Below are 23,776 nucleotides of genomic sequence, written 5' to 3'. Positions count from 1 at the left end.
TCTCTCACATGCTTTCCAACCAATGCAGCTGGAAATTCAGATGCATTAGATCTGGATGAACTAGATCTGCATGGACTAGTAGGGAAATCCTACAGAGGAGAAAATACAGAGCTTTTATTTATTTATCTAGCATGTTTTCTTTAATGCATGGCAGATTAACGAGAGGAGTAAAATCATTAATAGCCATCCATTGAGCTGGAAGAATGCAGAATACTTTCCATTTCCCCTTACTAGCCACCCCAGGAGGTTTATCTGTAAACCCACAAGAATTGCAAGAATTATTCTAACTTCTGCGTTACATTCAAGTCACTCAACCCTCCTCAGCAAGCAATTACACCAATTTGATTTTATTATGCTGCTCTTAAGCAAAACTAAAAGCTCAGACTGTACAGATAGCAGACTATACTTTGTTCAAAGACAATTTAAATTGCAGGTTACCACAAAGCGCTCTAAAACCGACCTCTGTTTCTGCAGTATTTGAGTATCCAAGGGGCTGGGCAGGACTCCGATTCCTGGCTACATCAGTGTAAACCTGGAATAAATTCCTATTCTGTAAAGGAGTTATTCATAAGCAGTTACTTCTGACTGAACTCTGAAACTCACCAATGGCCAAATTTCACATCTTGGAGGGGAAGGTGAGAGCTTAACAAGGAAGTATTAAAAAAAGCATCTTCAACTTGAGCAAACTGTGTATTCTGCATTTAAAAACTACCCTGACTGTCCACAGGAGCTTATGTGTCAGATGCTCAAAATCTGTGCTATAAATAGACTCCAGCAGTGTGGAAAAGCACAAGAGACATAAGAATTGTCAAACACAGACAGAGCACCTAAATATTCAGCGATCTAATTTTGATCTCACTCACACAAGGAATACACTGGTGTAATGCCGTATTTTTTTTAATGGAGAGAGGATTCATCTAGACACAAGATTCCTACCCTATATTTATTTCTATTTTTAATCCTTGTGATTAATTATTTATGTTACATGGCATGTTTAAGATCAGAACATACTGCTGCTCTGGAAAAACTAATAGAGGAGGCTCTTGTGCTTTTCCAGGTGAAAGAAAATAACAAAGATACAATCTGCTCTAATTTCACACAACAGTCTTGTCTTCCTGTGATCACTAAATTAAGAGTGCTGCTATCACTTTGAAACGGTACATAACATTTAAGATTTAGTCAGCTGTTTGCTTTTCTACAAAAAACTCAAACAAACATACTCCACGAAGCAACAGACAGAACCTGAACATATCCCAAGCGATCTGCTCTCTCCCAGTTTGATTCCTTCTAGTTTGCAAGTCAGGATCCACACAAATTATCACTGAAGAAGGCAAGAGAAAGAACTGCAGGCATAGTGCTGATAGATGAGTACAAGCCAAGATCAAAATTAACTCACTTTATGCACCAGTAAGTACAGTCTATTTGCAAGCAGATTCAAACAAGACAAGATACTGCAATGGGAAAACCAAGACCAAGAGTGACTTCTGCAGCCCTGACTCAAGGCGACATTCTCATTAATTTCAATAGTTTTGCCTGAGTCAGGATTCCAGCTCTAGAACCTTAATTACAGCTGAGCAATCACCCCACAAACAACTCTGCCAGCAGATCAGTACCTCTCTCTAAATCATGTAGCAGACAGCAGGATTTTTCTTTTCATTAGCATCTTCTTCATTCCCCATGACACCGCAAACACTCTGGGCCCACCAGCTCCAGCCAGCTGGAAAGTCACAAAGGGTTTGTCACCAACGTGCAAAAACACAAGTTTCAGTACTCAAGCTAACACAAAAACTAGATGGTTCTGGAGAAGACAGTCAACAGGCAGCTGATTTAAGGCAGCTTCTCCACACAATACAAAACGAGATGGGGGCACTCATCGCCAGAGGTTGTCATGGAGGCCACAAGCAAAAAAGTTTAAAGTTTGGGCTCTGAAGGTGACTGGCGGCCTGATGTTGGGAGGGGATGACAGAAGACAGTCACTTCATTCATGTCCTGTTTCATTTCCTACAGCATCTTCTGGCTCTGCCACATGACAACCTCATGCCCCTTTGAGTTGTACAAGGATTTTGGTGCTTAAACCAAAGTTGGGCCACCAGGAGTACAATGCTTCACAGGTGACATACAAAACACTAGGAAAAGGAAAAAATAATCATTAAACTATTAGTAAGAGTCACACTAACAAGAGATACACTGATGTTTATGAGCTCAAAAAATGATTTTCAGGAATTTTCAGAAACCAGCATGGTCATGACCTATCCAGCTGAGGCTTGGTATGTGGCAAGTGATGAAGAGTTCAGCTTGTTGAGTCCTTTGCTGCGGGTGGCTATAAGGAGACATCTCCTCCCAGAGACCATTTCTAGTGGGGCTTGGACTGAAAAGGAGATTCTCCTACCCAAGGTGGGAACTAATATACCCTATGGTAGACCTGCTAGCAGCCTGCTCTAACCTTACCACAGTCAGTGCTCCCTGTTCAGAAGATGTCCTTTACAGCCAGCTTACAAATACTCAGATTTTTCAGCCATGGGCTAGATGTTAGTTTTGAATTCCAGCCCCTTTACCCTTCAGGCCTCCCACGGATACAGCTGCAACTCTTGGTCCAACTCAAGAGCCTTTTCACTCAGTGATGAAGTGGCAGATGTTTGGACCCAGCTGCTATTTTAATGAATATTATTGACTTCCCAAGGCCACAGGTCAGAAGGCAGTAGGCCAGATGGCCTGGATTGGACAATTTCAAACAATCTCCTAAACACTCTGACAACATATTAGTTTATTGAGACCATTAAACATGTTTCTTCTGGTATTTAAACAGTTTCTGCTTCGCTATTCATTTGGCCTCTTATAATTTATTACGTAGGTGAATTCTTCAACCTGTGCAAAGGTCAGGGTGGCGTCTACAAAACACTTAAATCTGACTCCAAATGGTACCTGAACTTTGCTTGTGGTATACCATCTAACAATGTCACCCTCTGTGAGCAATATGCCAAAATTACTTCACTTGCTAAACGCTGGCAAAACACTGGAGAGAAAAATCGTAAAACAAGTTGTGAAGTTCATTTCAAAGGCGCCAATAACTTTGCCAACAATTTTCCCTCATTATCTGCCCAGCTCTGGCCTTGATTATCTCATAAACATTGGGGAAAATTAGAAACTCATCTTAACATATAAATTTTGAGTTCTTAATGGAGTAATGAAATACTGTATCTTAAACATGCCTCAGCAGTCACTGTTCTGTGGAACAGTAAATTCTGAAAAGAAACGAGGTGGCACCAAACCAAGGTCTGCCTGGAACTTCTGTATCTAGAGGGATGCATTTCATAGCAAATTTGGTCTGGTACGTCCAGGAAAAGAGCACTGGTTTCAGTTCTGGGAACTTAGTTTAAAAATGCTGCAGGGACCTTTTACAACTCTAGGTAGGCAAAAGAAATTTTGGAAGAGTGGAAAAGCACAACCTTGAATAAAAAAGAAATATAAGCAGCTGGATATAATAGGCAGCCTGTATCCTCCATTCCCATAAAAATACCAGATCACATAATCAAACAGGTTAGGTGTAAAAAAAAAAAAAAAAATAGGAGAACGACAGTCAGAGGTTTGTCAAGACTAAATCCCATCAGATTAATGTCGTTTCTTTCTATGACAGAGTAACAGGTTTGTGAATAGCAAAGGACAGGAGACATTACAGATCTTGATGCCAGTACAGCTGCTGATACTGCCCAGTACGACGAGACAGGGAAACGATTTCACTGGGTGGAAAAGCGCTCATGAGGCAAACCTAGGCTTGCTGTCAGTGTCCCGCTGTCAAACAGAGGGATGCTAAGTGAGGGTCCTCTTAACATCTGTTATTTTCATAATAGGGAGGTTAATCACTATGTCTAACTTTACATTAAACAGAAAGGCTGCAAGTATGTCGGGGGAAGAACCGGAATGATTTTAACAACCTGGAGAAATCACCCAGAAAAAAAAAATATTTGCAAAAGTGAAAGGTTACTTCCACTTAAGTGGAGAATCAGCTGTACAGACACAGTTCAGGGAATAGCCATGGCTCTCTACAAGAGGACTTGGAGTTTAGCGGAAACCTCAAGCTGAAGCTGCACCAATCATTATACTGTTGCCAAAAATTCAGAAATGAGATGGATAATCCATTGTACACTAAAAACGTGAAGTCATTCTTCTCTGCAAGGCTGCACTGCTGAGATCTATGTCCAATCTGAGGAATTTAAGAAAGGTGTAAGCTCACTGGATAGAGCCTAGAAGAAAAAGAAAGGCAAATTTCTAGACTATACACAAGGAGTGGGAGAATTTGGTTTGTTTAGTAAAGATGAAGGAAAACAAGAAAAAGGTCCTGAGATCTATAGGATATTGCTGCAGAGGAAGCGACCAGTCACAACGCAACTAGGACAAGTACTGGGTCGCTACTACACCAGGAAAGATTTAGCCATGAGGAAATAGCAGTTAGTGAAGCACTGGAACAGATTGCCTGGAAGGATGGGCAATCTCCACCACTGATATTTTAAAAATGGATTAGACACTTATCATTAAGAATTACACAGGTGATGTTGCTCATTGAGAAACTAGTTATTTCTCCATACATTTGACAATTCTGCAATCCTCTTATCAGATGATCACTGCTCAACTCCAAGCTCACCAAAAAAATTCTTTAAAAGTGGCCAAATCCCAAACATTGTAATCGGACTCTGGAATCTGGATCAATGGCAAAAATATCAAAGACCATGTCAGGTTCTGCAACTCTTTGCCATGTAACTATTTGAGGAACAAATCGTTATAAAGGCTGGGTAACATCCCATCAGAGAAAGAAGATAATAGCAGGTTGACTCACAACTTGGATGCCTGTCCACAATTTTGTAAAGTTTTAGGACTACCTTTGTGGTTTTACACTTGCATCCGATGTCCACAATTATTTTAAAATATTCTGCTGTAATAGAATAATCAGAGGCAATTATGGAAGGTCAGAGAAAGAGCAGGCATGATATATTCTGTTAGCTCCTTCTCATAGTTCATTATCTGGAGCTTCACTAACATATGTGAGACACATCCCCCAGCCCACTTCAGAAAGGCCAACACTCCCTGGGGGACGGCACTGAAGGGGTTCACAGCTTTCAGATCTCTCATCAAAAAGGTAAAGATGACGATTTTCAAATAAGGGAATGAGAAACCTTTTCCCCAAAAATCAAATGGGGTCATGCATAGCTGTAGAGTAAGCACTGTGGCAGAGGGATTGAGGCATCCTTTCACCAACCCAGAGAGGCAAAGGTCAGCTTTGGTCCAGATTTGCCCCAAAGGCTGCATTCCCAATTAATCCAGCTCCGAGCAGCTCCTTGCTCACTCAGACCAAGTGTTTAAAAGCAGCTGGACACAATATCAGCCACTTCATAACCTTACGTAGTGAAGCTTTTGGGCACTGCTATGCTTTAACTTCACTCATCCAACAAGGCATGAGGTTTGAGTGAACTGTCACCATGGCAAAATGCGCAAAAAGAGTTGAAGAGGAAACTCAGAACTTTCTTCTCTGCTCAAGTCACACATCAATGCCAGGCAAGTGTAAGCTCAAATGTATGGGCTGGTTGCCCTTCTCATCTCATCCACTCCAAACACACATGCTCCTTTCCCCTGCTTCTTACACTTGTGTGCTCTGATGGAGCAGACACAGATGCCTTTGCATCTCCACCACTGGAAGATCTTGCAGAGGGCAAAGAGCTAAGCTTCTGATATTCAGCCACACTTCACAGTAAGGGTCCATTTATAAAGAATATATAGAGTGTGATTAAGTTCCTAGTTATATCTAACAATCAAAATCAAAAGATCGCCATATAATTTATACAACCTATAGTCATCTAGTGATGTGCTTCCAATCACCTGTTTATATTTCTGTCATATTAAGACTAATCATCCTGCCTGTCCTTACACTAAATTCTTACTCTGTTTAGAAGTGGAGGAAAGAAACATTTCTTCTCCCTGCAAATGACTTCTCTGTTCTCAACATCCCTCTCTGCCACACTATGGCTGACAAGTTACGTATGATCACAGTTAACCTACAACTTTTTCCTTCCAGCTAGTAGCAAGGACACGTTTACAAAATTCAAAGAAGAAACCAATAAATGCTGACACACCTGCTCCTTAACCTCTTCTTTCTGTGTCCTACTCTGTCAGAGCAGTACTGAAACTATGGTTATGTCCACACAGTCTTTTACAGGTAGACATCAGCAAGTTGTGTCCCCATTCAGAGCCCACCACACACAAAAGGGCTTACTAGGGCTAGCACAGCGCAGAGCTGCCATGGCACCATAGTTTCTGGGTGTCGCCTGACATCCACAGGGCTCATGGCATGAGCAGAGCAAATCCACCTCTGCCCAAAGACCAAACGTACACGGCAAGAAGCTTGAGCCCATCACTCTAGAGCCTTCAGCTCTGCCAACAAAGCAAGCTCATTAATTGCCAGCACTGTATCTCTCCATCAGCCACAGGACTCCACCACAAACTCTGCTCCAGTATCTGATCTTGGTACAGGAAAATGAAGAAAGTTGAAGCAATTGAAAAATGCCTTTGGACTATGCTTTTTCTCAAGCTATCTAGGCTTCTCTGTAGCCTCTGCCAAAGCAGAGAAAGTCAGCTCTAATTTGCCATCCAGCTGCAACAGTTTACAAGGGTAGATAGTGATAGGACAAGGGGCAATGGCTTTAAACTGAAAGAGGGGAGATTTAGATTGGATATAAGGAAGAAATTTTTTACAATGAGGGTGGTGAGGCACTGGAACAGGTTGCCCAGAGAAGTTGTGGCTGCCCCATTCCTGGAGGTGTTCAAGGCCAGGTTAGATGAGGCTTTGAGCAACCTGGTGTAGTGGAGGGTGTTCCTGCCCATGGCAGGGGAGTTGGAACTAGATGGTCTTTGAGGTCCCTTCCAACTCAAACCGTTCTAGGATTCTATGATTCTAGCTCCCAGTCCCCATCAGCAGAGGATCACTAGATAGCTCCAATCCAGCCCTCTCCTGGCACTGCAAGGACTGCAAGCAGCGCAGTGAAACAGCACTGTGAGTACGTGACCCAACTCCACGCATGTAGCCCCCGACTGCCCTTGTTATGCTGGGAGAGCTTAAACAGCCCAGAAATGGGATAACTAAATTAGTTTCACTGATAACTTTCAGCATCTGTCTTCTCAGTGCTCTCTTATTAGGGCTCTCAGCCTGTTTTTTCCTATTGAATTCCTAGAGATCAAGAACCAGCCCAGAGTACCCAACAGCCAGCACTTGGATGTTAAACCTGCTCAGTCTCTGCCCTCAAGGAATCTCTGCAAACCTGTAAGGTAAAAACAGAAGATAACTTCATAAATCACCTTCTGTAGGTTTGCAAACATTATCTTATTATCAGCCGCTTCTTTGCACTTATGCTTGTGAAAGCAAGACTGAACTTTCTGTTTTACCTGCAAAGGAGGGCAGAGCACTCCAATCGGGCAGCGTTACATAAATGAGTTTCACATCAGTGGGGAGAGCCTAATAGATTTTGTAGGTCAGTGCTTCTGGCAGATATTTCTCTAAAGACTATGTTTTGAGTTCAAGGAAAAAAAAAAATACAAAAGAACTATCCTTCAAGTAGATATTTGAAGGCACAGTCGAGTAAAAGTTAATAAGAGTGGGGAAGAAAACAGAAGGAGGAAAGAGCGATTGATTTGTTGTAAGCTGATCTGAAAGTGATTCGAAAATTCAGGGCACGCGAGGACAAAATGAAAAAAAAATATTCTAGCAGAGAACAACTCAAAAATAAAAATAGCAGCAGTGGCTAAGAACAGTTCTTCAAAGGGATGTCAGACTTTACAATACTTTGCGCAGCAGCAACGACTAAAAAGGCTTCACGTTGTCGCTACACGGCGATATTAAAAAAACTAGAGTTCATTTCTTTGGGAAAAAAATAAATAACAAAACCACATACAGCAGAATAATAAAATGCAACCATAGGAAGGTTGCTTTAAATCCTATTTATAAAATGCTGGGGCATTTTCCCTGGTTCAGTGTAGTCACCACAATGTCAAATTCTAATTTTCAACACAGGTCAGAAACGCCGTAACTGGCAACGCAACGGATGGCATGGGTGACAAAAATAATTTCTAGGAACTGAGCCTTTAAAATAAACAAACAGAACTGGTGGCATTTTCTTATCGCCTTTTTTTAAAGCTAAGAGTTACACCGAGTATTAAGTTTGCTGTTATAACAGACAAACTTTTATGCTTTATATGAGTCCTCTTGTGCAGCAATGTTTTCTTTCCCTGGGCTCTTAAGGAGCCAAGATGTCTGAAACGACTGCAGAAGCTTCTGTCTCACTAACCTGCAGGAGAAAGAGGGAGAAGCTTACTTTTCCTTCTCTGGGCACCATGACATATTTGTGAGCCTAATAACATCCTTGCAAAGTAGATAAAATATTAAGTATTATCTCTATATTACACCAGCAAAGAAATAGAGGGCTGATAGTCAGCCACTGGTTTTCTGCAAGTACTAAATTAACCCTGGATTTATTCTTTCAAATAAGAGGAGATGATCATCATGAATATTTTATAACATTTTCTGTAGCCTTAATAAAACAATTGCTTTCTCTCAATTTTTTAAAACTGCAAAGGACTCACAACCATCATCTGTGATGCTCTACAGATCTTTACCAACAGCTGTGGTTCTGAAAATTGATCTTTTATTCGTCGAACATCAAAACAAAACCTGAAACTGTCCTGTAGAAACATTTTATGGGTTTTACTGCATCATCTCAAAGTCCCAAACAAAGGCAGGTGTTCCCTGTGAGACTTTTGGCATCCCAGTACAGCCCGGAGAAGGAGCCAAACAGTATGAAGCCAACATCTCTCCTCCCAGGCTAGTATCTTATCCGTGTGCTGGAAGGAATTATGGAATAGAAGATGTGTTAGCTTCACAGGATGCTTATTCACACCAAAGAGACCAATGCTTTTTTTTCTTTCTTCTCCTGTCTCCACATATATTGGGGGTGGGGGGGGACCAAGACTTCACGGGAGTTACTCTCATTCATCATTCATTCAAGAGCCGTATCCAAAGGATCAGCAGCAACAGAGATCAGCAATTCTACAACAGCAGAACAGACAAAGCCACTTTCCTATAGAATTGTGTCTTCTGGCCAGATTCTCCAGTGTCCAAAGAGCAATTAGACAAATTCATGGAAGAAATATCCATCAAAAGCTACTAAAATATACATACACCAAGAACTTCCCAAGACATAGATCAATGAAGGATGGAAGTGCACCAGGAACCTGCATTGTACTCTTCTCTGCACATCTCCTGTTGACCACTGTCTGAAGCTGGATGTTAACTAGATGCATCTTTGATAAGACCTCAAAAGTTTTACGCAGTCCATCTCACCTTCAAGAGTGAGCTAGTTCTACAGCTTCCCCACTGCAGGAGAACCAAGAGGGGCCCCCTTTTTCTAGCTGGCCGCCTGTTTTTGTAAGGTCCATAAGGGCTCCATGTCTTTCACACTCTCTGACTCCTGGCAAGTTTGCCTGGAGTTGGCCAATAGATTCAAAAGCTACAGGGGGAGGGAGCAGGGACAGAGACATGATGTTCACACAAGCCTTGTTTCCTTAAGAAACCAGGTTAAAAAGATCAACAGATGACGAGTTACAAGACATTCTGTAATTTGCTTTTAAAACACCCAGGAATGAGGTGCAAAGTCCTAACAGGGCATATGAGGATGTGTTTGACAAGGAGCAAGTGCTTATATTAGGCCCAACAACATAATCTTTAAAAAACAATTCCATCATAAAAGAGAGACCCAGTAACAACTCCAAAGAGCAGGAATCTGCTCACTCACAGATCTACCACAAGGTACGGGGCTATTCTCTCCTTTCTAAACCATCCCTTTTACTCTCTTCCAGACCTTAACAGACTGCTACAAAAATACCATAAATTATAGAGCATGAATGATGTCAAAGCCTGCTCTCAGAGGGAGGCTGAGAACAGCAATCATGTATTCTTCAGTTTGGCAATACACAGACACAATTTTTGTTCATAGCCTATAAAAAAGGCTCTGCACATCAAAGGCATCAAACATATTTCCTTTCAGATCTTCCCTTCAACCAGCCCAGTTCGATGCCACAGACACAGGGAGAGGAGGGAGGTTGATAGGATGAAAAGGGCAAGTCAGGACCAAGGAGAATAGCTTAAGCTGCTGAAATACATAGGGAAAGCATAAAGGCAGTAGAAGACCCAGCATACACATAGTTCAAACTGCACTGTGTTATTCCAGTTGGCTTCCAGAGAGACCTGCTTCTGAATACCTGAATGCGACAGGAGATAACAATCATAACCCTCAAATGAAGACCTATGAGTCTCCTCTTCATGTGCATAAAGGATATTTGGCAATTCGGGCTGCTCTAAACTACAGTACCTGTCCATAGTCCCAAGCTGGGAAACAAAAAAATTGAGGGAACACGAACAAAACGTGATAACTTGTTTTGCCACCACCTATCATCCACAGGGAGGACGCAAAGGCCAACAGTCATTAAGCCACCAGAGGATTCTCCTGCTCTAAGGTGATCTTTTTAGGACTGCTTCACCATGGGGAGAAAAAAAAAGCAGAGGAAATGATCAGAACCTTGATGCTATTCTCCAGAGCTGTGTTCATCAGAAAGTCCTAAAAAAAGGGCTTAACTTTTATCTACAACTAAACCAAAAAACCACCTCAGCTGTGAACACCCCACACCAGGGAGCAGCTTTGGAACTAAAGTAAATCTGAACCCAGACAACTGAGGCTGGTCCCTTACTATTATTTGTATGGCAAATCTGAGATCCCAGCTAAAATAAGAGACCAAAACCAACATGGGTTAATAATGTGCACAGTGATAGTGATAAATCTAAATCTTCTACCCTCCATTCCCCCCACACAGGGTAAATCTGAGAGTTGTGCCTGCCATTTTATTTGCCTCCTTAAAGCAGTTAACTATAAGGAAGGTCTCATCCCCACAAAGTGCTATGAAACTTTACTATACTGTATAAATGCTTCACACCAACAATAATTAAGCGGCACATTTCCAAAGAAGTGCCTCTAAAAGTTATCCATACAAAATTTGACAGCACTGCAGCCAAACCACACGTACACACACACCAGAGTGGTACATCCAGGCACCTGCCTTAGAACCTTTGGCTCTTGGAAGAGCCACTGCTGCATCTGCACACAGTGTGAATAACTAAGTTTCACCAAGTTCTCTGGAGTCTGCTCACGTACAGACACCTTTTCTTCCAGCTGACTTCTCTAAGCTCACAGCCGAGGATGCCTGTCTTCACAAGGATGCTCAAAACAGTTGCTCTGCATTCACTTCAAAGCAGATGTGCACAAAGACACCGCACAGACCCTAGCTGGAAACAGAGTTGCCCTAATTTGATCTAATTAACCTCCTTTCCAGCACTGAATATGTGGAAACAAACAGGATGCATTGGAAAATGCAGCTAAGCAGCCTCTTCACTGCTTTCGCCTGTCGCAGTGCATCTACAGGTGAAGTACAACCTCAGTCTTTTCAGTTGACCTTCCGAACCACCAGTGAGGTCTGCATCTGACAGCAGATGGCCTTCAGAAGGCATATTCCTGGACCCACACCTCCATGAAGACACTAGGTCAGTGTGTAGTTAAGTGCACAACTGTCATCTGAAGTCAGTCCAATGCTCCCAGCAAGCATCAAGCTTTGTGGCACACAACCACGGATAAATCCATGCCCATCGCCAAAGGGTCCCCCAAGAAAAGTGACAGAAGGCAAGCCTTGTATGGATGAATCACCTTGACAGGACACATATGGCTCAGCACACCAACAGCTCAACTAAGTTTTTCAGCTGAAAAAATGTCTTTTGTTCCTTCTTCCAAGGTTCTTTTTTCAATGCACGTGCAAAGTGATGCTTCTTTACTGATATTCCAGACACTTCACCAGTCTGATTTTTTTTTTTTTTTTTCTCAGAAGAAACATCCTGGAAATGTTTAAAGCTTTCTTCTCAGGTTTTTTCCATCCCATCCTACCACAGAAAGAAGTAAGAATTGATAGAAGATGAGGAAACTTCACCAGATGTGGTGATCTTTTCAATCTTCCTAGTGAATGCTAAGTTCAATCATTTTCCACCTATTTGTGTTAGCAGCCTCACTGAGTACTGAGAATGGAGTAAGTGCTTTCTCACATGCAAAACCAGTCCTCCTCAGATAGAAGTCCAAACCATGGTACAGAAACACCACAAAGAGTTCACCTTCCTACCATCCACGCTGTCACCATTGAAGAACTTACTCTGGTGGAGCACTGCGAAGCATCCCACTTGCACACAAGCTGCTACAAATTCTAGCCCCTGTAGCGTATCACACAACAGGTTATTTCTGGCACTGCAGAGAAAAGCCCCTATCTGCACCCACACAATTCCAAGGTTGCAAATTCCACATGGCAAGCTTTGTCTAAGAAAGGATTAAAACACCTCAGGTTTCAGACATACAGAAGAAAAAGGTCTTAACAACTGCACCATAACAACTATGCCATGTTACTTCCACAATGCTGAATACAAATCACATCGTGCAAACTAACGCAATCACTTTCCTGTCTCGGAGCACTCCGACAGAGAACATGTGTTCCAGCAGCCCACGATGTCAGTATTGTCCTTAGACATTCAGGTATATGATGCCCATTAGCTGGAATGAACCTGCCCAGTTGCGTTCCCGTGAATCCTACGAAAAATCAGTCCCCAATAGGAAACTATTGTTCAGCGAAGTGCACAGCATCTTCAACTGTCCCATTAATAACAAAGATGTGTGTTACTCTTCTGGGGGACGTTTTTGATGAGGGCTAAGTCTCTGCAGAAAGAGAGATAGCTCTATTGTATATTGCTTCAGCAGGCAATTGGTCAAGCAATCCTGCTTTGGTGCCATAAACAGCCACTTCCCAGTCGTAACACAAGCACAAAACAGGGAAGAATAAAACTGAAAGAGTCACCAGGTTGGCCTCAAGTTACAATTTCTTTCTCACTCTGCATGGAGAAACCACTACCGGGTCTATGATTGGTGTAGTAGCGGATTTGGTGGACTTGTTTGGTAAGGTCCTATTGACTCATAAACTGCCATGCTGGTGCTTGCCTCTCCCTTCCTCCCTTCCCTAAAAATGTAATTGGAAACTTGAAGGAGACTCAAAACAGGCATGGGAGCTCATCTTGCATCAGACAAAACAGACTGGACAGCTTTGAGACAAGGCAGAGTTTTGAGATCACCAGAAACAGCAGAAAACACCACTGTCTACCCTAGACCTGCATCCTGCTCCCATGCCTTAGCTCATATGGAAACCAGAACAGGAGCAAATCAGCTTCTCCCTCCTCGCCTCTACGAAAGGACAGCAGAAACGCCTTTCTCACCCTTTCACTCCGCTACCCCAATCCAGGCCACGCCAGCTGACCACAGGAAAGGGTAAGTCCATTTTATCAACAGTATTTGCAAGCAAAGTCTAGGAAGAATCATTACATTTTTGAAATAATAACAGCAAGATACTTCTTGCGTGGCAGATGCACTGAGAGCCTGGGACTTGAACACGCACCGCTTGCCTTTGAATAAATTCCCTGTTGCCACTCCAAGTGCCTGGGACGCTCTCACTTACAGCTCTCCCATCGCTGCGTAAGCCACACCCTGGGCATCAGCTAGGCATAACGTTACAGATTCCATCTTTGTGCCATGAAATTTGCCATTCTGCAGAGGGCCAGCCCAAATTCGTAGGGCCACCAGGGAGTCGCACTTCACCTTACTGCAAGAAAAAAGATTTCCATTCTCACTAAGTAGAGCCAGTCCGCTTACTTTTGATGAATAATTTAACCAGTCAGTTAAGCGCTGCACTTTTTCCTCCCTCCTATTTGCACATCTGCCACAAAGACACAGTGACTTTTTTCACAGATATTTTCATTATTCATTATTGCGATCATCCAGCAGCAGGTCTGAGTGAAAAAATGCCTGCCACCAGGTGTTGAAAAAACAGCAAGCTGCAAATTCACTTTCATGGGTGAACTCCCATGTAGGTAGCTGAGCAAAAGCCCATCAATTTCCAAATGTGCAAAAGGAATAATTGCAAACTTTTAAAACCACTAATAAAAACCTTGGACAAGGTTTGGAAGGACAGAAGTTTGCTCAGAACCACAGAACGGTTTGGGTTGGAAAGGACCTAAAAGATCATCTAGTTCCAACCTCCCTGCCATAGGCAGGGACATCTTCTAGATCAGGTTGCTTAAAGCCCCATCCAACCTGGCCTTGAACACTTCTAGGGATGGGGCAGCCACAACTCTTCTGGGCAACCTGTTCCAGTGTTTCACCACCCTCACTGTAAAAAATTTCTTCCTTAGATCTAATCTAAATCTGCCCTCTTTCAGTTTAAAGCCATTGCCCCTTGTCCTGTCCCTACACGCCCTTGTCAAAAGTCTGTCACTTTGGAATATTATTTTACAACATTTAACCAATATCACATATGCAGCTGCCTGAGAGGATGCAGAAGACAATGTAAGGGAAAGAGTGCTGGAAGGACAGGCAAAACAAGGGATCTCTCTTCTGTGCACTCCAGGAGAGCGCCAGGAGCTCACGGCACACCCAGGTCATTTCTTAATGAGCTATGCACAGCAGCAACTCTCAGAAGAAACAAGGAGAGAAGGTGGCACGCAGCTGCTGTCGTGGCAGCAAGTCGAGTGAGCTTAGAGCCACCTCAGGTGAAGCAGCACAAGCAAGGTGAAGCAGCAGGCTGCTGGAGAGCTGTGCCACCCGGGAGCACGAGGAGCACCCAGCCATCGCGTGGAGGGCCAAGCAGCGCGGAAGCCTTTCTGTGAGAAGGGCTGGAGCAAATGAGCACGAGAAGACAGAGGAACTGAAAAGCGGGCAGAGAACACACATAGAAAACTACCGAGTTAGTGAAAGCAGCTCTACCAACCTTAGCACCAGGCCAGGTTCAGCACAAGACCTGCTGTGCAGTCACCAGTGGAGGAAAAGACCACACCATCAAACATTACGGCTTGTTCTGCGCAATCTCCTGCACATTAACATCCATCCCTCACCACCTTACTATCTCAATTTCCCCTGCCAAATAGGAGTAATTTGTCTCAAAATCTTGGCAAACTTCTTTATGAGGCATCTTTAAAGCTTGGGAAATAATTCTTATTTAGATACATAAGACTGGGAGAGACTTTTTGGCCATTAATTTCAGCCTTCTGCTAATTTCCAGCCTGAATTTATTCATGGCCTGTTCATACCCATTTGTGTACGCGCCAACATGCCATTTCAGTTTAAATAACTCTTCTTTCCTACGTTTCCCTGTTCATTCTCCCAAGTTGTATTTGGAGCAGCAGCCATGCTCCCATCTTGTCTCTCCTACACAAGCCAAGCTCTATCAGTCCCTTTTTGCAAGGGTATGCTCCCCATCACCCTGGTCCCCGTGGTGTCCTTCCTGATTTAAATTAATTCCTGCTGCCCCTAGTTGTTCAGAACCACACCCATATGCCACAGCATGCTCAAGTACCACAGTTTCATGGCTCAGCTCCCCAGGGACTCGACCCAAACAGTCCCTGACAAAAGGCCAAGGACTGAACCAGTTTCCTCTCCTGCCAGCTAATGAGACCCTTCATCTTAGAATCATAGAATTGTTTAGGTTGGAAGAGACCTTCAAGATCATCAAGTCCAACCACTAACCTAGCACTGCCAAAGCCCACCACTAAACCATGTCCCTAAGCATCACATCTACATGTCTTTTAAACACCTCCAGGCATTTAAAACGCTCCAGGCTCAACCACTTCCCTGGACAAACTATTCCAATGCTAGATGACCCTTTCAGTGAAGAAATTTTTCCTAGTATCCAATCTAAACCTCCCCCTGGCACAACTTGAGGCTGTTTCCTCTCATCCAGTCACTTGTTACTTGGAAGAAGAAACCAACACCCACCTTGCTACAGCCTCCTTTCAGGTAGTTGTAGAGAGCGATAAGGTCCTCCCTCAGCCTCCTTTTCTCCAGACTAACTGGCCTCACTATTTCTGATACAAGCCAGGAAGCTCTTGGCCTTCTTGGTCACCTGGGCACACTGCTGGCTCACACTCAGCCAGCTTGTTGACCAATACCCCCAGGTCCTTTATCACCTGGCAGCTTTCCAGCCACTCTTCTCCAAGCCTGTAGCACTGCATGGGGTGGTTGTGACCCAGGTGTAAGACCCAGCACTGAGCCCTGTTGAACCTCATACTGTTGGCCTCAGCCCATCAATCCAGCCTGTCCGGATCCCTCTGTAGACCCTTCCTACCCTCAAGCAGATCAACACTCCCGCCCAACTTTGTGTCATCTGCAAACTTACTGAGGGTGCACTCAATCCCCTCATGCAGATCACTGATAAAGATACTAAAAAGAACTGTCCCCAGTACTGAGCCCTGGGGAACACCACTTGTGACCGGCTGCCAACTGGATTTAACTCCATTCACCACAACTCTTGGGGCCCAGCCAGCCAGCCAGGTTTTTACCCAGCGAAGCATATGCCTGTCCAAGCCACGAGCAGCCAGTTTCTGCAGGAGAATGCTGTGGGAAGCAGTGTCAAAGGCTTTACTAAGGTCCAGGTAAACAACATCCACAGCCTTTCTGTCCTCCACTAAGCGAGTCACCTTGTCATAGAAGGAGATCAGGTCAGTCAAGCAGGACCTGCCTTTCATAACCCACGTGGACTGGGCCTGATCACCTGGTTGTCCTGTACACGCCATGTGATGGCACTCAAGATGATCTGCTCCATAACCTTTCCTGGCACTGAAGTCAGACTGACAGCCCTGTAGTTCCCCAGCTCCTCCTTCCAGTCCTTCTTGTAGCTGAGCATTACATTTGCTAACCCCCAGTCAACTGGGACCTCCCCACTTAGCCAGGAGTTTTATCTTCCAAAACACTTTCAAGCCTCCAAGTGACGGGGAGGTCCCACACTCCAGCCATGAGTGCAAGGCTGCCATACTGTCCCTTCCAGCACAAACAGAAATCCACACAAAGCCTGGCAAGACTCCATTAAAGAATACATACCTGGTCTTGCCAAAATTAGTGGGCAAAGGAGTATTTGTAAAATCCATTTTGCTGAAAGAAATCACTTTGTAAGTTATTGCTACCAGTGCTGATGCATAGCCATATGTTTATTTAAACTTTTTTGCCTGAACAGAGGAACAAGCCTGTGAGGAGAAGCAACTACAACAACTGCATCCCATGCTGTGACATCCACTTGTGTCCCTAGAGTTGGTGGAGAAAAAAAGAGATTTTTTTTTTTTTTCTTGCAATCTAGGCCCTGCTGCAGCACACCCTCCCTAAAAGAAGGGCCGGAAATAATTCTCCTACAGAAAAATTTCTGTCCAGTAGGGAAAGGAAGGGTTTTGAAATAAGGCTCATTCCAGCCCAGGCCCACCTCTGGATTCTGTGCAACCCAAACACTACCAGGTGGCACAGGGGCAGCTGCCACAGCTGGTACAAGCTGAAGCAGCCCTGAGACTTCTTCAGCTCCCACAGAGGCTGGTTCAGACACCACTGTCTCCCTCCCAGACCCCCTCAAACACAGCACGATGAAACCAGCCTCATCCACCAAAAATTTCAAAGCACCTCTCCCAAACTGCTGCTTTCCCAGTCTATCCCACTGCGTATGCTCTGCACGGAGAAACCGAGGGCTCTGCGAACTGCTGGAGAAGCAGCTGGGTGCCTCCAGTACACAGACTGAGACTTCGCTCCTCTGGCTGGAAGTGACAAGCCATCAGGAGGGCACGGTGTTCAGTAAGCGTGGAGATGATCTCGGTTTGCCATGTGATTCGTACTGCAGCAGAGCTGCTGGCACAGCTGCTGCAATAACCAGAAGAAAATTCCCTCCAACGTTTCGGAGTTAGATTTCCCCTCCACAGCCTTCTACTCTGCTCAGAGAGCCGAAGTACCAAGCCACTGATGCTGGCTCAGCGTGCCTGTAGTCCCAGTCTTATTAAGCAGAGCAATTAAGCATGGACTTAACTTTAAACACATTGTCAAAGCCCAGTGGCTTAGTGCAAGTTCAGACTTGGGCAGATGCTTAAGCTCATTGCTGACTTGAGGCTTAACTTGCCAAATTAAAGCACAAAACCTTGCCTGAGCTGTTGTAGGGAAATAAGAAAACACAAAGCTCGTTCTCTGCAGCAACTGTGCTAACACTAAGGACAGGTTCAGCATTTCTTCCCAGGTGCCAAGCACCACTAAGGACACATACTGCTCTAAGGGCTTTCCAGCTCCCTGGCAGACACGTCTGACCACACAGCTGCACCAGGGTGGTGGTCACCCAGCATCACCCTATGTGCCCAGTAACACGGCCAACAGTCCCACTGCTGCATAAGCACAAGACACAACCCTCTGCTTCTCGGAGCTTAGACAATGCCAGGGTTTCAAGGCAGGTCCGAAGGAAAAGGAGAAGGGGATTTTGAGGCAGCATGGGAAAAACGTACAAAAGAACAGGTTTAAAAGCCTAGCAAGTGCCTGCTGGAGATTGGCATTCCTGATCTGCTGTGGTGGGAATCAAACCCTCCAGACATGAATGCATATTAAGAAAAGCTCTCCAAGCATGATGAAAAGAGAAGGTGATGGCCCATGTGAAGAGCTGGGAGAACAAGTGCAGCCACTGCATTTTCAGCACAGTGATGCTGTGTTTGTCCGGGCCTGAGAAAACAGCATTACAGAAATGCAGATCTGCAATGCTGAGAGCCAGGACAAGACATAAGACACTGGATGGTGGAAAGAGCTTCATCAAAAAGACATTATATAGGCAGAAACTGCTTGACTTGGAGGTGGACTTGGTGAAGCTGATGAAGATTAGAGATGAGAAACTTTGGCTGGAGCAGTTTTAATTCAGGGGAAGGCACAGAAAAGGTGTTAGGACAGACTTGAAGGAGAGGAACTTCGTAGTGTGAAAGTAAAAAAGCTTTCAGTACTGAGATGAAAGGCAGATGGGGTGGCAGTTGGAAAGAGTGAAAAAAGAAAGAAAAAAAACACAAAACCCAAAAACCATAATACGCTTAAGACTGGAGACACTAAACATGATTGTATTACCAGCAAAAAGAAGTCAGAAGAGAATGAGAAGTTAAGAGAAAGATCAGGAGAGGGAACAGGGTTTCTCACTGTTTGTGTAGGTGAAAAAACTGGAACAGACCAAATGAAACATGAAGGGAAGGGGTCACTACCATGGGAGCACCATCTGCAGCCCCAGGTCAAAGGCTGGAGCATCTGCTCTACACCAGCACCGTGCCCTGGGTATAATAATAACAGTCCATAATTATGGAGAAACTTTGAAGAAATTCACTGGACGAGAGACACAGTCCCTTCCCACAGAAGCCAGAGACCTCATAGATACTCTGTACATTTTAAACACAGGAATTGAGGGATCAAGCCATGCATCCAAAGGTACAGGATATCTGGGATCAGGAAGAGCCCTCTCCATCTCCCTCTCCATCAGGACATGGACCAGTTGGAGAGGGTCCAGAGGAGGGCCACGAAGATGATAAGAGGGCTGGAGCACCTTTCCTATGAGGACAGGCTGAAAGAGTTGGGGCTGTTCAGCCTGGAGAAGAGGAGGCTCCGGGGTGACCTTATAGCAGTCTTCCAGTACCTCAAGGGGGCCTACAAGAAAGATGGGGAGAGGCTGTTCAAGAGGGCCAGTTGTGATAGGACAAGGGGTAATGGTTTTAAAATAGAGGGAGGTAGATTCAGGTTGGATATTAGGAAAAAATTTTTTACCATGAGAGTTGTAGAACACTGGAACAGGTTGCCCAGAGAGGTGGTGGATGCTCCATCCCTGGAGACGTTCAAGGCCCGGTTGGATGAGGCCCTGAGCAACCTGATCTAGTTGGAGATATCCCTGTTCCTTGCAGGGGGGTTGGACTAGATGACCTTTGAAGGTCCCTTCCAGCCCTAACGATTCTATGATTCTATGATTCTATGATCTCACGAACAGGTGGTGGGAAAAAAAACATCATATCTTGCTCCAATTCATGACTTATGCAGGAGATGGGTTTTTGCAATATACATGGATGTAAATACCAGACCAAAATACACATTTCTGCTTAACCAGATGATTTACAGAGAAATAAAAAATGTATTTTCCTTCTCTATCAGCTTTTTTTTAAAGGATAAATAAAATAATAAATGTGCCTGTCTTAAAATTAACAAGTATCATCATATGCACGCTCCCAAGTGTGAAGTAGGTTAGTGCACACAAATATAGAAGATGAAGCAAAAGTCACTAGAAAATACTGCAGTTCTTTGTGATAACAGCTCTTGAACTTTACAGTCCTCTGACACCAGATTTCATGACAACTTGTGACCAGTCTTTAGCTTTCACACACAGAAACCCAGGGCTCCTGTTAAATCATGGAATACACACCGATCCGCTGAAGGAGGGATGTAAATCACCAGCACAACTCATGGAGCCTTGGGCTTTTTTTGTCATTTTCCAGGACCCCCTCCAAGAGTGAGCAGAGCAGAACAGCAGCCATCCACCCCCTGACTTCACCCTTCCTCAACAAGAGGAATCTTCCTGTCCCCAGCTGGCCACCGCAGGCTGGGGACAAAGAGAAGTCCCAAGGAAGGTGGTGACCATCAGCAGGTTGTCATTATCCCAGTAACATCCCCATCTGGTGCCTGGACAGCTCCCTGACCAGACCCAAGGGGTACCCAAGAAGCAGACAGCACGAAGCCATCCTGGGGACAACAGCTCATCCTCAGCCACCCTTCAGACCCAGGCAGGAACAAGGTGACAGCATATGCAGATGATTGCTGTAGTGGTTTAACACGCTACAGGTTCGGGCACAAGACAGGACAATGGCTCCTCTGCCACTGGGGAGGGTGGGGAGGCAACCCACCTGAAATTGGGAGCACACTGCATGCCACCAGTACACTGCTCTCCACCAAAACGCACCGGCGTCGTTCAGTTGCACTAAAACTGTATTTGGATAGCGGTGACAAAATCATGCCCTCGTCAAAATAAGATATCAAATACATCAATAATTAGTTGTACAAACTTCCCACCTTGAGTGCTTACACTCTGACAGTGCTGTAGCTGTACTGAACGATTAGCTAGGAGAAGAACTGTCAACAGCACTTCAAAGCAACACCACTTGAAGGCAACACTTCAGCCTAGACACAGGAACAGAGCACGATCTCCAAGGCAGGAACTCCAAGAGTGATTCTTGCTGCCCAAGTGCCAAGAGGCTCTATGTTCAAGATGCCTGAAGGACGCTTGTTTTTTTTTCCCCAGGTAGAAGCCGAACATCTTTGTGAAAATCCTAACGCATTAAAGCACTTTATAAACCCAAAACACACAGCCACAAGGATAGGGTAGTCATTCACCAACTGCAAGCATTCCAAAAATTATGAAGATGGTTCCAAATGAGACTGCTTTACAAAGAGCATTCATAGCTTAGAAGGGGTACATGCTTTTCATTTACCTGAGGACATTTAAATATTTGGATACCTCTGGGTTACACACTTCCTCTTTTTCTTTTTAAGCATGATGACCACAAATTTTGCTTATTTTCTTCAAACTGCAAAACCTGAGATACTAATCACCTTTCTTTTGCGTCAGCACCCAGTCTTCAAAGGTACAAAAGGCTACGAGACTTGCAGCAAAATCCCAAGAGTCAGCACTTTGGAAAGCCTTGGCCTCTCCCAGCACACTTTATCTAATTTTAAGCAGATTCAATTTGTAGCATCTACAGAACCTGGTCCTGAACTAAGAAAGCTTTTCTTTGTCCGGGCAGTCCTCTCCGGCCTCCCTGATGTACCCCTGCAGAGCCACTGGCACTGCCAACACTGAATTCAGGTCTGCATTTTGATAGAGAGTGGGAGTGTTGCTGCAGACTGAAAAATTGCATTCTGCCACTGAAGCAAACTCGCGACCAAGTATTAAGGCAGTATTCTCATCCTTCTCTGGTAAATCACACCGTAGAGATGCTCCAGAGCCACTGCAGAATTTGGGACACAGGTCCCACCTGGCTCAGACTTAAATAGTCCCCGGACTGTCATGCATCCATTCCTCCAGATTGCTCCGAGCTTTTTCCCCAACTCCTCTGACTACAGACAAACCAAGTGACCTCACCAAACCATCATACCACCTGTCATGCTGTTAGGATGCCATTTATCAACAACGGCTGAATAAAACCACTGGGCTTGACTGCTTGCTTTTCCAGCTGACCATTACACAAAGGAATTGGTTTGGGTTGGTTTTTTAATGGGTTCAACGCACAGCTTTCCTCCCTCTGTCATAAAAAGCCCACAGACATGTTTGTCTGATATTAGCAGTTTATTAATCATGCTTTTGTTTACTGTCGTATTAGAGCTGGAGAGCACTGCACTGTCTGTTCTGGAAAGCAGTTCCCCTCCTTTGATTTCAAGGGGAGTTTAAAGACGCAAAAGAAAGTCTGCTCCTTAGTGTTCACCTCACCTAAGGTTGATTTTTTTTTTTCCTTTCCCTTTTTTACCCCCCCCCCCCTTTGCCTCCATCCCCCTTTTGTTTTTTAAGCTGTGGCACACTGTAGCTTTTGCAAACTGCAAAGTAACTACTAAACAATAAAACCTTAATGCATCCATTTCCTCGGTGGTAAAAATGAACCATTTCTTTCATTAGCCGAACTTTCCCCGTTAAATAGCTCTACAGAGCACTGGGACATCCACAATTTCAGAGAAACCCGCTAACGTTCTCCCAGCTGCTAGAAACCCTAATTAAAAACTTCAAAAGCAAAACCAGCGAATTTCTGCAAAGACCAACTGCTTTAATTTCAGCTGCTTCTTTCAAGGAAGAAAAGAAACCAAAACCAAACAACAATAACAACAACAACAAAAAATAAAAATAAAGCGCCAAACCAACAGCAAACCCCTAAACCACAAACGTCTCATATTAAAACGACGCGAAGGAAAACCCCCTCGGTTACTCCTCACTTTTCTGGAAAAATCTTATTAGTTTTATGAGGAAGACGAATAATCCAGGAGCTTCACGCTGAAGCGGCCGCCCGGAGTGGGGGGGGGGGAAACCCACCGGGACCGAAACTTTCCCGGTGCGGCGCGGAGCATCCGGTGAGCAAACCCCCCCCACCCCCCCCTACGGGATGCTCCGCGAATTTGGGGGAGGGCGAAGGTGTGTGGAAATAAAAAAAAAACCCTACAAATGACAGCAAACTGCTCTCGGCCCCCCACACGCATCCCTCTGAGCGGTGGGGAGGGCATTTTGGGGGGGGGGAGGGGGGTGGGCACAGGCATCCTTAAGGCTCTGCCGCCGCCACCCCCCCCCGCCCCCATACACACGCACATACACACCAAGGGCCAGGAGAGGCGGGAGGGCGCCTTACTTTTCTGGCTGGAGTAGCCCGGGTAATATCCATAGTAGCCCGTGATCCGCAAGATCCTGTCCTCGATGGTGGCCACGCCGTTGGGTGCTGCCTTCCCATCCATAGAAGGCGGGAGCCGCGCGCGGGGCGGCCGGGCGGGACGCCGAGCCGGGCCGGGCTGGTAAGAGGAGGAGGAGGAGGAGGAGGAGGAGGGAGGAAGGCGGTACGGAGGCGGCCGCCGCAGCTTGCGGTGCCGCCGGGGCGCTCGCTCCGACTCCGCCGCCTGCTGCAGGACGGGCTCCGCAGCGCGGCGGCCCGCGCCCAGCCCGGCCTCTCCCCCCCACCGCCCGCCCGCCCTTTCCCGCCCAGCCCCGGCGGTGCGGGAGAGAGCGGGGAGGGGGGAAGGGGGAGGGGGTGGGACCGCTGCCGTTATTTAAAGGCGGG

The 23,776-nt window shown here is 45.0% G+C and overlaps 1 protein-coding gene across 2 annotated transcripts in view; it reads right to left on the bottom strand.

The window, feature by feature from the left end:
- SLC35F4 (solute carrier family 35 member F4) overlaps window positions 1–23,456 on the bottom strand; it is a 137,571-nt gene extending 114,115 nt beyond the window's left edge. For both annotated transcript variants that reach the window (XM_086613645.1, XM_086613646.1), the window contains exon 1: window positions 23,354–23,456. In XM_086613645.1, coding sequence (XP_086469771.1) covers window positions 23,354–23,456 — 103 coding nt within the window. The remainder of the gene's footprint in view (window positions 1–23,353) is intronic.
- Between the last annotated feature and the right edge of the window lie 320 nt (window positions 23,457–23,776).

This window comes from Tauraco erythrolophus, chromosome 6 (genome assembly GCF_009769465.1).
Source record: "Tauraco erythrolophus isolate bTauEry1 chromosome 6, bTauEry1.pri, whole genome shotgun sequence".
Classification (NCBI taxonomy): Eukaryota; Metazoa; Chordata; class Aves; order Musophagiformes; family Musophagidae; genus Tauraco; species Tauraco erythrolophus.
Note: the sequence above shows the minus strand (reverse complement) of the source record. Positions and strands in the feature narration are given on the sequence as shown.